Source organism: Trypanosoma cruzi, genomic scaffold (genome assembly GCF_000209065.1).
Source record: "Trypanosoma cruzi strain CL Brener 1047053517029 genomic scaffold, whole genome shotgun sequence".
Lineage (NCBI taxonomy): Eukaryota > Euglenozoa > Kinetoplastea > Trypanosomatida > Trypanosomatidae > Trypanosoma > Trypanosoma cruzi.
This window is the reverse complement of record NW_001849552.1, coordinates 1-13,259: the sequence shown is the minus strand read 5'-3', so window position 1 is coordinate 13,259 and position 13,259 is coordinate 1. Positions and strand designations below refer to the sequence as shown.

Here is a 13,259-nt window from a genome sequence, read left to right as displayed (position 1 = left end):
TCCCAGATTCCCTGGAACGAAGAGGGACGCAAATATCGTTGCGATGCCAGTTATTTCATGTTATGGGACACGACACATCTAAAAGCAACGCCCGAGACGCAACCAGAGGAAGTTACTTGCAGCGCGGACGGCCATTAAAAAACGGCAGAGGGGCTGCTTGCTGCTTCTTGCGAAAGCGGACAACGGCAGCCCCATCCATTCCACCATCTCCCGCTATTCCGCAAAGACGTCGCACCGCGCCGCACCGCCGATGCTCCACCCGATATTACAAATTGCCCGACGCAATCATCGAGAAGGGAAATGGAGCTTATCCGCCAACGACGCTCGACTGTGGTACGACGAAGCACCGATATCCCCGCTTTGGGCCAGCCACACGAAGAAAGGGAACGAGGTTGCTCGAGAGATGTGGGCGCCGTCAACGTGGAAGCAGAGAATGTCTCTAGCTGGGCAATTCACAACCTTTTGCCGCACGCACGAACAGCCGATCAACGCGGAGAGCTGTGCGGCCTTTTTGGCGGCAATATTAGATGTGGCACCATCGACCCGACTGCAGCACGCCAGGACGCTGCGGTCCATGTTGCAAATGGATTGAGCCCCGCTGGATATGGCGGCTTTGAGGTTACAAAAAATTGCGGTGCGATCGGAGACGAAGCAGGCGCGCCCCTTGACAAAGGAAGAGATGAATCAATTTATCCGCAGCCGGACCGATTGGAGGGAACGTGTTGTCTTCCGACTTGCGTGGATAACGGCGAGTCGTTGGTCCGAGATTGCGGTCTTCACTCCCAACAATTTTAAACTGGAGGCGGATGGGAGCTTAGTTTTTGGATTGGTCCGTGGCGCCGAAGACGGCGAAAGCGGATCCCCACCGCGCCTCGCGGTTCGTGAGGATGCGAGAACAGGACGCCTTCGACACTATAAAGCTATGCAGGACACTTCAAGAAAACGAAATGCTCACGAATCTTACTAATGCCAAAGTCGAACGAGCTTTGGCTCCTTGGGATGCCACGGCGCATTCCATAAAACGCGGTGCGTTGAGGCACGCTGCTCAAACCGTGGAGACATACAATTTGGATCCACACGTGATCTCGCAGTTGGCGGAGCACGTCGATCCGTTCGACCTTCCCCAGAATACTGTTCAATATTTGGGGAGTTACACCGCAATGCTGACCCAGGTATCGTCTCTGGTCGCATTGATGTGAAGGGAGAAGCTGCGGAAGGGCAGGAGCCCTGGCTGAAAGCAGAGGAGCGTTTTTCCATGATTTTAATCACAATCATGCCGCCACGATAACGAGACGCGCGACAAGGACGCGTCTGGCCACTCCACAAGATGAACACGCTATCCCGCTACAGCAAGTCAACGTGCCCGTATGGAATGTGGGGCGGAACAAAAGCCGGTTGAGCCCGGCCACCTTGGAGAGACTCATGCAAGTTTGGGGACTCGTCGGGCGGTCCCCTTTCCTTCCGTCTTCCTCCGGTAGAGCGTGCGAAGGCTCACGGAGTATTCCAACTGCTGATGCGCGATTGTTACGAAAAGCAGGAATAATCGAGGACGCTTCGTCCACAATAACAGGCGGATGGATAATACCCTTTTTTAGTCGTGGAGGAGAAAACCACTGGTTTACGACGAAGATGGACCGCGTGGCCACGCGACAGGAACAGAGACGACCCTTACGAGGCTAATGTTCCTCTTTTACATATTTCCCATTATTTGCCGCCTGTGATGGCTGAGGCCGCTTCCTGCCTGGATTTAAAGGCATCCTTCATAGTCTCTTTACCGCGGGAGACTCGGCATCTCTTTCGATGCCGCGTGGAGGACGGCACGCTGGTGGAGCTCACACGGCTCCCAGTGGGACACAAGGCCGGCCCAGAAATTCTCCAGATTATTATTACTTCAGCAATTGCGGTGGTGACGACGGTGGTTCACCGCCTCTGGGCTGCACCTCCATTGGTTCTTATCGACGTTTGGATCGGTAATATACGCATTGCGGGGTCGAAAAGCGGTGCGACATTGTGGGAGGCCCAAGTGCTTCGTAATGCGGACAGTTGTCACGCATCCTTGGGGGAGGACCGCGAATCGGGCGTTACGCATTACGCCTTCCTGGGGGTGCAGTTTGATCACACTCACCGGGCGGTGTCCCTGAGTGAAAGGTTTGTCCGGTCTGTATGCGCCATGCCGGCGCTCAATTCTTTAACCATCGCGGAAATGGAGGTTATGACGTCACGTTTTTTTGTACGCGGCAGCCATTTTGGCACGCGTTTATGCGACTACTACTTTTTCATCAGGGCAGCGCGACGACGATTATCCGCACCTAACCGGGGAATTGTGCTGGAGAAATCCCCGGCGAACCTTCCGCCGGCAGTGGCTGGTTTGGGCGAGAGGTTGCGACACACCATCGAGAATAATCGTCGGCGAATCATCAAGCCCACAGAAAAGGCATCGGCTGCCATCATCACGGACGCATCGCTCCATGGATGGGGAGTCGTTTTTATTCCAGAATTCGGTGACGTTAAAATTGCCGGAGGGAAATGGAAGAGGAAGCCTTTTCTTATCATGCAGGCCGAGGCACAAGCGGTCCGCTTAGCCTTATCGGCCTTTCCCGCCATCTTGCCATCCACCATGGACATTTGGGTAGACAACACTTTGCTGCAAGGAGCGGCGAATAAATGCAGCTCAAAATCATACTCCATGACGTGGGATCTGCGACGGATATGTTTGTTTTTGGACTCTCGCGGAGTGCAGGAATCCTTTGTCTACGTACGGCCAGCGTAAAAAACCGCAGACGGCATATCATGCGGTCGTGTTTTTGCACCTCAGGACTTGGCAAGGGGTGGAACTTGCGAAGGGGAGCGGCGGTTTCTTGTGGCTGCAGGACCACAAGGTCTGCCACCTAGTAATAAATAAATATCCAATCTGAGTAGAGTGAGCAGGGCCACAGTTGAGCCTAACGTATGGTATAATATATATATACACTTCTTAGGTATTGAACTTTGGGAATGTGGTGAATCCACTCTTATTCCATTTATTCCTTTCTTATTCCTATCTGGTCTGGTTTCTATTATTGATAAACTCATGATCCGGCCAGCTGCCCGGAAGATTATTCGCTTATATATTTCCTGTGAAAGGATTCTTTTCTGTAGAAATGCCCTTGCGAGCGCTTGCCAAATTTCTTTTGCATTGATTACTTCTTTACATTTTTTTATTGTTGTTTTTCATGTCTAATTCTGCCGCTGGGTTTTATTACAGGAAAAGGAAACGGCTCAAACGGGTGGAGACCCCCATGGTGGTGCTGCTTTTTGTTGTTTGCGCCCAATAGGCAAATAAAGAAAGAAAATTCGGCTATTACGCCAAGGTTCTGATTGAGGTACTGTTTCTTGCGGTTGCTTTTTGGGGTGGTGATGGGGGAGGTGATTGGGGAAACACTGGGTACAAAATGTGACTTGAAATCCTCAACTGCGTTTTCAGAATGTCTGGAGAGTTGTCGCCCTGAGATATAACAATGCCCTGCATTGAAGAATAGTTATTTTATATTTTTGTGCCTGCGACGTCTTTATGCTGAACTGATGTTTCTTTTCTTATTCGCGGGTGTCGATAGGAAGGTTTAAAACATGTTTGCTGTTTTCGGGCATGTAGGACGGCTGGTGACTGTGCTTTTTTTTTTGAGTTTACATGAGAGGAATGGGGATTGAGCGGTGCGGGATATGTGGTGGGTGCCGCAGGCTTGTTGGCCCGCGATTTGGGTGCCCTCCAAAATTCATTACATTTTGGGCTCCTCAACGAACACTTTTATTCTTTATGGAATCATGTGGTGTTACAAATGACACCCTGGACTGTTGTGTTCCGCCATCCTTTTTTTTTTTTTACTGGATGTATGAGAGCTTTGCATGCTGCGGCGGGAACTGCATTTGTTACTGTGCCATTGGTCTCTTTTTTCCTTTTGTTTTCATTCTTAGCCATTTTTTACTTTTGTTGCTTATTTTGTTGCTGGTCATGCTGAGACTCCTGCGTGCTCCGTGCCTCCACTTCACTTACTAAATGGAGGTGCATGACCATTGCTTGGGAAGGAGCCTTTTTTTTTTGTTCAAATTCACACAGAACCATCATTGAGCACATTTTTCTTTTATACTTCCTTTGCTTTCAGGAGGTGCTCCTTTGGCCTTGCCTCCAACTGGATATGCGCGGAGTTACACGCATTTTAAAAACCGAGGCCACGAGCCTTTTTTGTAAAGGATGCTTTATCTTTCTTCTAACATTAAATTTGTTGTCCATGTTGATGTTTTTTTTTTGGAGTGGAGCCCCTACTTGGCGACGATCCCACGTATGGTTTGGTGCTGATCCGACCAGGGCGGACTATATCCACTGCGTCGGGGAAAGGCTTCTGGTGGATCCAACGACACGGTGGCTGGGGGAAACAATAACGGGACGGACGTTATCCCGTTGATGGTGGTCCCGCTGATGCTCGATCTGATGGACTTTCGGAGGATGATGTGCAACATCAGTGTGCCCATCCGGCTGTTGGTTTTGGTGCAGAACGGGCGGGAGGCGATGCTGTCGTTGTGCCTGCAGGAACTCGAGAGGGTCTATGGGTGATCCGGACGCCTGGTTGTGAGTCGTCACCCGGAAAACATCGGGTACAGCGCTGCGGTGAACATCGGGCCACGACTTGCACTCTCGCTGCCGCGCGAGGAGGTGCCTTTTGTTTTTGTGAGAAACAGCGACGTAATGTTTTTACCCGATCTTCTTCCCAACCTTCTACGCGATGTGCATGAAATGACGAGGCATGATGCCGCTCGCATGGATGAGTTGTCGGCGTAGGTGGCGAATGAGCCGAGCGAGTACAGTCCTGTTTTGCGACGGGGCTTGAGGGTGCTGCGCTCCACGGTGAACGATAACCGATTGTCGACGTCTGCGCTGCTGCCTGACCGCATTCGTTATGCTTCTGTGAAGGAGCGTGAAAAGGCGTTTTCGAAGCATTACGGGCACTTCTGCGCGTATTACAAAAGCAGTTGTTTTACATCTGTTATGTTGACACGCCTGGCGATCGGCACGGTGGGATATTTTGACGAGAACTTCTACCCAGCTTACGTGGAGGATGTCGACTAAAGCTTACGTCTCCGTTTGCTTGGATTTCAGGAGCGGAATGTCTTATGCGGCAAACTTCTGCATCGCGGCAGCTCGAGTATTCGTTCCTCTAATGAAATGGAGCTACCGGACGCTCTCTGGTACCGTCGCGTCGAGTCTTTGATGACGAACCAACCATATGCCATGATGAAGTGGAACCGTCCACAGGCGTGCAGTGGCGGGTACAAGAAGCCATATGACGGCATGGTCCCCCGCAGACGTTTGGGTGAAGGATGAGGCACGCATACAGCGCATTCGGGTCCACGGGCATGACGAGGAGCAAGGGGTTCCAAGTATTGACTACGACAGGAGGCTTTTGTACCCTGTGAGGAATAAAGGAAGATGATTCGGCAACAAACACAAGTTTTGCTTTCTTATTTTGTTTTGCCTTAATTTTTAAAAATTTACACCTCTGTTTGGTTATTTACACGATTAATATTTAAGCGAGTACGCCGTGGATTTTAAGAGCGTAAACGTATATTTGACATGACGGGGGAGGAGAGGGCGCAGCGTCCAAACTTGGCAGTGCTGCCGAAGGTAGGAGAGGGAAGTAGAAAGTAAGAAACGTGAAGATGATGGATGAGGGGGAAATAAAAGGGGAGGGAAGCAGAAAACAAGCCAAAAATATTGTGAGCATAACGCTGTTTCTCACCGTGGGCGATCGACACCGCCATTGGCTACTAATTTACCCACTGAAGGTGACACCCGTTTCCGCTGTATATGCTGCGTGCATATCTGTTGGGCTCTTTGTTTGTTCTGTTGTTTTGTTTGTCTCCCGCACATTTATTTCTTCGTGCCGCCTGACCCACTCGTTTATTATTCCCATTTCTGTTTTTGTGCGTGTACCGAGAGAAGGGCTCGGGGACATGAAGTGCGCTCCCCTTCTGTGAGATGCCACCAAAAACAGGAGGAGAAAGAAGAAAAGTGAAGCGGGGAGGGGAACCATCGCCACGCGTCCTTTTCTCCGAGAAGGCTGCTCGCCACGCCGCTGAGGCGCGCCGTGTGCTTCACGAGGCCCGCTGGACTCGATTGGGGAGCCGTGAATGATGTTGCGTGAGAGTGTGGCGGATGCGTCCCCCAGACGTCCCCAGAGGATCCTCGGGCCATAGGGACTGCGCGGAATGCGGGATTCCGCGGGGATATTTGCCCGTTTTGTTTTTATTTTTTATCCGCCTATCCCAAACCTCAACACGGCGGCTGAGCCAACGACTGCGACGGGATCCGTTGCGTATTTCTGAATCTTTTTGCGTTGCAGCGACAGGCCTGGTGTGTCCTGCTCGGCAGACACGGTGGACGGAAGTGGGCTGCCCTATCGGGAAAACGATGGTCACGGCGGAGCGTGTTGCGCACTTCGCAATTTGGCGTGTTTGTGGCGATCCTTTCGGATGATGTGACGGCGCCTTTTTTACTTGCGGGGAGAGAAGCGATGCTCCACGGTGGTGCACACGTTGCGGGTGGAGGCTTCTATTGCTGTTGGTTTGTGAATGTTTATTTTTTGCTTTTGCCGGAACACCACAGAGGGCGGTGTCTGCGGACAGCAGAGCATTGCGAGGAGGGGCACCACACTATTTTTAGCTTGACGAGGCGGCTTATGTGACTTTACGGTGTTTATTTTTAGGCTTGAGAGGCTATTCTTTGCTGGAATGTATTGTGGGAGACCATCCGCGTATATATATATTTCAATCCCTTGGCATTTGGTGTCTGCCGTGAAACAGATGTTGATGGCCGTTTTATGGCGGTGAGATGCATGTTTATTTGTTTTATTGGCGAGTGGGTGAATTGAGTTGCGTTCTGCCATGCGGCTTGTTGCTGAGGGCGAGTGGCCGCAGGGAGACGTTATGAGCGCCTCCGACATGAGGTGCGATTGAGCAATCATCTCCTCCGCTCGCCGGTACACGCTGTTGAGGCGGCGTGGTGGTAATGAATCGGCCTCTCAGAAGGGTAACGAGAGGACGTTTGCTCTTCCTGCTGCGGTGTACGAGTGAACCTCCAATCCGTGGGTGGGGTCACTCTGCGTGCCTTATTTCTTTGAATTTCCATGAGCTTTGCACATGGCCATCCACACGCACATGCACACAATCCCCCTGTTTGCCCTCCTGTGGGCGGGAGACCGGGATGCAGAGGGAAAATGTGGCCCGTGCCAGCATGTGGTAAAGTCTTTCTTGGGAGGGGTTGCGACTGTGATGTCCGTCCTGGCAGGCAGGAATGGGCTGAGAGGAGAGCGGAGGGCGAGTAACAACGATCGTGTGCGGGGCAATGCGCAGTGACTAGGGCGAAGTGATATTTATGTTGACTTTTCAAAGCATTTTTGTCCTTTTTTTGTGTGACGATGGAAAGGAACTTTGGGTGATGCGTTGTGGATTATTTGCACATGATTCATCGCGGCAACACCATTTGCGGAGAAAATGGATGACATCTGCGTGAGGCTTGCTTTTTGAGCGCGAGATGGTCGGGGAGGTGCTCAACGCCCCGAGAGGCCCGGAGCAAAGAGGCCTGCACTGCTGCAAGCATAGGGATGCACGCTCCTGTTGGTGGCGTTGCTGTGGAGCCCTGAAGGGCCTGCAGGGAATTTGTTTTTTCCCGCTTCAATATTTTGTTGATTGGTGCTTGCCGCGGCCTTTTGAGGCGGGGCGTGGGATGGACCGAGAGAGTGAGTTTCGTGCGACTGTGCTGTGAATTGGTGCTGCCCACTTTTGTGCAGATAATTCCGTTTGTGTCCGCGTCGTTGCCGCGGCAGTGCACTGGGAGCGTGTGACTGATCACTGTATCACTTGCAGACTGTTTCGGCAGTAATTTGAATGGCGTCGCCGAATAATGAATTTCCGCGTCCATGTGTTTGTGTTGTGTTTGGCTTCCGCCGTGTTCCGCCGTGTTTTTTTTTTTTCTGTGTGCAATTGTTTTCCATGCTGTTCCTTCTGTGTTCTCTCGAGTCCTGCACTTTGCGTGGGCGCTCTGCTCTGCTCCTCACTGACGTGTCCGATGTGCTGCCGCTGTTGTTTTCTTCTCCACTTCTTGAACACAGACACGCTAGGAAAGAAAGCAACCAAACGCGAATCGCTACTGTGAAATTTTAAGGCTCTGAAGGGACCAACAACACACACACGCCCTCAAAAACACATATTTATATGCTCTCACGTGTTGCTGCAGTCATGGCGCCCCGCACACACAACCGTCGCCGCGTGACCGGATCCAGCGGAAGGAGGGAAGGAAGAGAGAGTGAGCCGCGGATGCCCAACATGTCCCGGCATGTGTTTACTTCCGCGGTGCTGCTTCTACTTGTTTTGTTGATGTGCTGTGGTACCGGTTGGGTTGCGGCCGCTGGGGGTAAAACAAGGAATACCATTGATCCTTTTAAAGGGAGGGCGTCGATATCATTTGCCAATTGGAAGGAGTTTAACGAGGATGGCGGCAAAATCACCTCGCTCCGTGTTCCTGGCCTCGTTAAAGTGGGTGATGATGTATTTGCCGTGGCTGAGGCGCAGTGTGGGGAGAAGGATGGAGCCGGCAGCTGTCCTGGGATTGTGTCAAAGCACCTGAATATAAGTGGCAGCGCAATGGATATTTCTACGTCGGATTTAAGTTTGTTTCGCATGCAACTTGTGGACACCGCCGCGAGTAGTTTTGGGACAACAGAAGTGTTGCGGCCAACGACGGTTGTAATTGGGAACAGTGTCTACATGCTGGTGGGGAAATACGGCCATAAAGAGAAGCAGGTTGAAGGTACGAATGAGCGGGGTCTTTTACTCGTGAAGGGAACTGTCACGGTGGATGGTGAAAAGAAGAAACTTGTGTGGAATGAGACCCATTTGGTGAACCCTCAAGGCAGAGGATATTCTCGTTCCTTGACCGAGTTAGTTGGTGGCGGAGGATCGGGTGCTGTGTTGCGTGACGGCGCGCTTGTGTTTCCCATGCAGGCCAAAGACAAGGATGGAACGAACGTTTTGCTGTCTATGCGTTTCTCCAATTCAGGGAACAAATGGGAGCTTCCATACGAGACGCCTGGTAACGGCTGCAGGGATCCAACCCTGGTGAAGTGGAAAGAAAACGAAGACGACGAAAGACTCTTCATGATGGCTCATTGTGCTGGAGGCTACTATGACGTTTACATGTCCACTGAGAATGGGTACAATTGGTACGGACACTTAAAACAAATTACCCGCGTGTGGGGTAACACACACAATCGAACAGGGGACGGCGTCCAGAGTGGATCCACCACCGCAATTATTAAGAGAAAGAAGGTGATGCTCATCACCGCGCCGGTGTATGCGAACGACAATGGAAAAGGTCGGCTTCATCTTTGGGTGACGGACAAGGCACGTGTGTATGATGTTGGGCCGGTATCCCGTGAAGATGATGACGCCGCCGCCAGCTCGCTGTTGATGAAAGAGAAGAATAAGGAGTTGATTTCACTGTACGAGAACAAGAAGAAAGACGGAGCATACAATCTTGTTGCTGTGCGTCTGACCGAGAAACTGGAGCGGATAAAGGAAGTGGTGAAGAAATGGAGGGATTTGGACAGGGCCTTGAAAACATGCCGTTCCGGTTCCGGTGGCACTGTTGACGCGCTCAGAAAGGATATGTGCAATGGTCGTGTTCCCACCAAAGGGCTTGTTGGCTTCTTGTCCGGTAACTCAACTCAGACCGAGTGGAGAGACGAGTACCTCGGCGTGAATGCAAAAGTGACGAATGTGGAGAAAAGGGTTCCCAATGGAGTGACGTTCAAAGGGTCTGGAGCAGGGGCGGAGTGGCCTGTTGGCGACATGGGGCAGACTGTGCCGTACTACTTTGCGAACACCGAGTTTACTCTTGTGGCGACGGTGTCTATCCACGAGGTGCCGAAGGAAGACAGCAGCCCCGTTCCTTTGATTGGCGTGAGGATGAATGACACCAGCAGCACGGTCCTCTTTGGTCTGTCGTACACCCATGACAAGAAGTGGTTGGCCATACCGGAGGATCCTGCTACTTCGAAGATCGTCGATGAGTGGGAGCCAAACAAGACATATCAGGTGGCACTGCGAATGGATGGTGATGATGAATGGACTGTCTTTGTGGATGGAAAGGGAATTTGCCACACGAAATATAATGAGAGTCTGTTTGACTCGCACAGGATTTCACACTTCTACATCGGTGGGGACAGTAAGGACCGAAGTGCAACGGGCGGCCATGTGACGGTGACCAACGTCATGCTGTACAACGAGGAACTGTGGGGAAATGAACTGCGCAAACTCAATGCCAGCAAAGTCACTATTCCATCACTGAGTGTCGAGAAACAACCCACAGAACAGGCGGCCAGCAAAGACGTCTCGGTTGCTTCCGAGCCAAGGAGTGAAGAAAGCGCCGCCAGCCATGAGGAATTGACTGAGGATGATACTGATGAACAAGAGGAAGAAATTGTCGATGATCTGCTGCTTGCAGCATCCTCTTCCGAGGCTGACGGAACTGAATTTTCTTCTGAAGACGTCGAGGAGGTGCTACAGACAGTCGACGCCGCACCGGGCAACACAAACACCACGCCTGGAGGCGAAGGGATCCCCTCAACAAAAGGCGCGGCACGACACTCGGACAACAACACCTTCACCGGGGAAATTGCGGAGTTGCTGTCCATGGGTCTGAACCGTGACAGCACCGTGCATGGGTGTGTGTCTCGGGTGTTGTTGCTGCTTCTGGGGCTGTGGGGCGCTGCGACTCTCTGTTGAATGAATTGGGGAGAGCAAAGTTGCGAAATTCTGTGGAGCAACAACTGAGCGGCATCCCAGCAATACTCAATGAGTTTTGTTAATTTCATTTTTTTTTTCTCTTTTTTTTCTTGTGCTTGTTTTCTTTTCTGCAAATCGCTTTCCTTTTTTTTTTTTGGGAGGGGTGCCGTGTGTTTCCCGCCCAACTGCTCCACTCGCACACCCACCGACACGCACACGACGACGGCCCTGTGCGCCTCGCCTGCTGCACGCATGAGGAGGGGCCGCGACGAACGGCGCGCTGAGGGAGCCGTGACGTGTGGGCGTGCGACGAGGGCCTGTGGGGCGGAGCACACATTTCTTTCCCTCTTGTTTTTTTTTTTATGCGGCCAGGGCGGGCAGACACCCGCAGCGCCACACACACAGCCACACCCTGCCGCCGTGTTTTTCTTTTTTTAGTATATTGCTTTCCGTGTTCATTTCACGTGCTGGCAGTCCCGTCAGCATTTCTCCCCTCCTGATGATTTTTTTTCTTTTGCTGCGCTCACTCTCCCGATGGAGTGACGCGACTCCCGTCATGTCTGCGTGCTTCTCTCAGTCCCCACACACACGAGTGACTGTGCTCTGCGGGCCGCACTCGCGCACCGATGGGAGGGCTGAGGGGAGCAGCAACACGCAGATGACCCCATGAAATATAAACGATGTGCGGACACACGGAGGGTCGGACGGTTTAAAGACATGCAACTATTCAATTTTATTTTCGGACAAAATGTATGCAGACAGTTCCTGGAGCAACGTGGTAGTTAGGTGCTTTTTTGTGTGTGGTTCTTTTTTCCTTTTTTTTCCTTTTTATCATTTTTGTGTGGAACAGTAATAGAGGACAATTTTTTCATTTTTTCTTTTTCTTTTTTTTTTCCACTTTTTTTCAGGGTGTGAGGTGTGGAAAGGGGATTGTTTTTTTCTAATTATTTTATTAAATTTTTAATGAATTGCCGCTGCTTTGTCTGCAGCGCAATATCATGAGATTGAGCAGTCTTTTTCCCTTTATTTCTGCCATGCACCTCTGCTGTGCATTTTTGTTTGTGCGTCTCTTTAAATGCTCTGCTCCTTTTTTTTCTTACCTTTTTGACTGGTGACTTCAGGCACACACACACACAGACACACAAAATACACATTGCAGTGGACTTTGTTGCTACTTTTTTATTGCGTGCGGGTGGTTGGCGCCTCCTTCTGTGGGCATGAAGTGAGGGGAGGAGAGGGAGAGCGCGCACGGCGAGTCACTCTTCTTCCTGTGGGTGTGATGCACCACCTGTGACTTCCTTGGGTTGGGCATCAAATTCCATTGTGGGTGGAATGGCTGGAAATGTTGTCGCCGCGTCATGGATGGATGCGGAATCGCTTTTGCGTGCGGCTCTTTGGGTGATTGCTTGCTCGGTGTGCATTGTGTTGGCTGCGGGGCTGTGGCTGTATGCCGTTGGCCGTGGGACTGTGCTGGAGGCGGTGGCGGTGGGTCTCTTCACTTTCATTGTGGGTAATTGCTGGCGGTGTGTGAGTTTGTTGTGTGGAGGAGCAAATCCTCTCGCCCGCGGACGGACGGCACTGTGATGGTGTTTGTGTGTGTGTGAAAGGTCGCGTCCTTTCAGTATGGACTTTTTGCGGTTTGCTGTGTGTTTGGGCATGTTTTTCGTTGTGCGCATGAGTGCCTGGCGTGTTTTACCGGAGCGTTGGGCGCCACCATCCGCCATGGCCAATTTGTATGGTTGAGGACGCGTGTTAGGGTTAGGGTTAGGGTTAGGGTTAGGGTTAGGGTTAGGGTTAGGGTTAGGGTTAGGGTTAGGGTTAGGGATTAGGGTTAGGGTTAGGGTTAGGGTTAGGGTTAGGGTTAGGGTTAGGGTTAGGGATTAGGGTTAGGGTTAGGGTTAGGGTTAGGGTTAGGGTTAGGGTTAGGGTTAGGGTTAGGGTTAGGGTTAGGGTTAGGGTTAGGGTTAGGGTTAGGGTTAGGGTTAGGGTTAGGGTTAGGGTTAGGGTTAGGGTTAGGGTTAGGGTTAGGGTTAGGGTTAGGGTTAGGGTTAGGGTTAGGGTTAGGGTTAGGGTTAGGGTTAGGGTTAGGGTTAGGGTTAGGGTTAGGGTTAGGGTTAGGGTTAGGGTTAGGGTTAGGGTTAGGGTTAGGGTTAGGGTTAGGGTTAGGGTTAGGGTTAGGGTTAGGGTTAGGGTTAGGGTTAGGGTTAGGGTTAGGGTTAGGGTTAGGGTTAGGGTTAGGGTTAGGGTTAGGGTTAGGGTTAGGGTTAGGGTTAGGGTTAGGGTTAGGGTTAGGGTTAGGGTTAGGGTTAGGGTTAGGGTTAGGGTTAGGGTTAGGGTTAGGGTTAGGGTTAGGGTTAGGGTTAGGGTTAGGGTTAGGGTTAGGGTTAGGGTTAGGGTTAGGGTTAGGGTTAGGGTTAGGGTTAGGGTTAGGGTTAGGGTTAGGG

The 13,259-nt window shown here is 51.4% G+C and overlaps 3 protein-coding genes and 1 pseudogene across 3 annotated transcripts, besides 9 other annotated features; 2 read left to right on the top strand and 2 right to left on the bottom strand.

Annotated features, from left to right (window-relative positions):
- Positions 1–3,100: a mobile genetic element.
- Positions 1–13,259: a sequence feature (areas not merged during assembly with more than two copies in the genome that could not be assigned to a particular haplotype).
- Positions 2,848–3,100: a mobile genetic element.
- Tc00.1047053506723.41 lies at positions 4,173–5,465 on the top strand (annotated as a pseudogene).
- Positions 7,496–7,951, bottom strand: Tc00.1047053506723.30 (uncharacterized protein; the record flags this gene model as incomplete). The annotated part of the gene is made up of 1 exon (XM_802384.1): positions 7,496–7,951. One exon carries the CDS (start codon positions 7,949–7,951, stop codon positions 7,496–7,498), a length of 456 nt encoding a protein of 151 aa, XP_807477.1.
- Tc00.1047053506723.20 (trans-sialidase, putative) lies at positions 8,245–10,815 on the top strand (the record flags this gene model as incomplete). The annotated part of the gene is made up of 1 exon (XM_802383.1): positions 8,245–10,815. The coding sequence occupies one exon, from the start codon at positions 8,245–8,247 to the stop codon at positions 10,813–10,815; it is 2,571 nt and encodes an 856-aa protein (XP_807476.1).
- Positions 10,890–10,971: a sequence feature (A-rich).
- Positions 11,679–11,720: a sequence feature (A-rich).
- Positions 11,749–11,780: a sequence feature (AT_rich).
- Tc00.1047053506723.10 (uncharacterized protein) lies at positions 12,072–12,539 on the bottom strand (the record flags this gene model as incomplete). The annotated part of the gene is made up of 1 exon (XM_802382.1): positions 12,072–12,539. The coding sequence occupies one exon, from the start codon at positions 12,537–12,539 to the stop codon at positions 12,072–12,074; it is 468 nt and encodes a 155-aa protein (XP_807475.1).
- Positions 12,415–12,567: a repeat region.
- Positions 12,565–13,259: a repeat region.
- Positions 12,567–13,259: a microsatellite.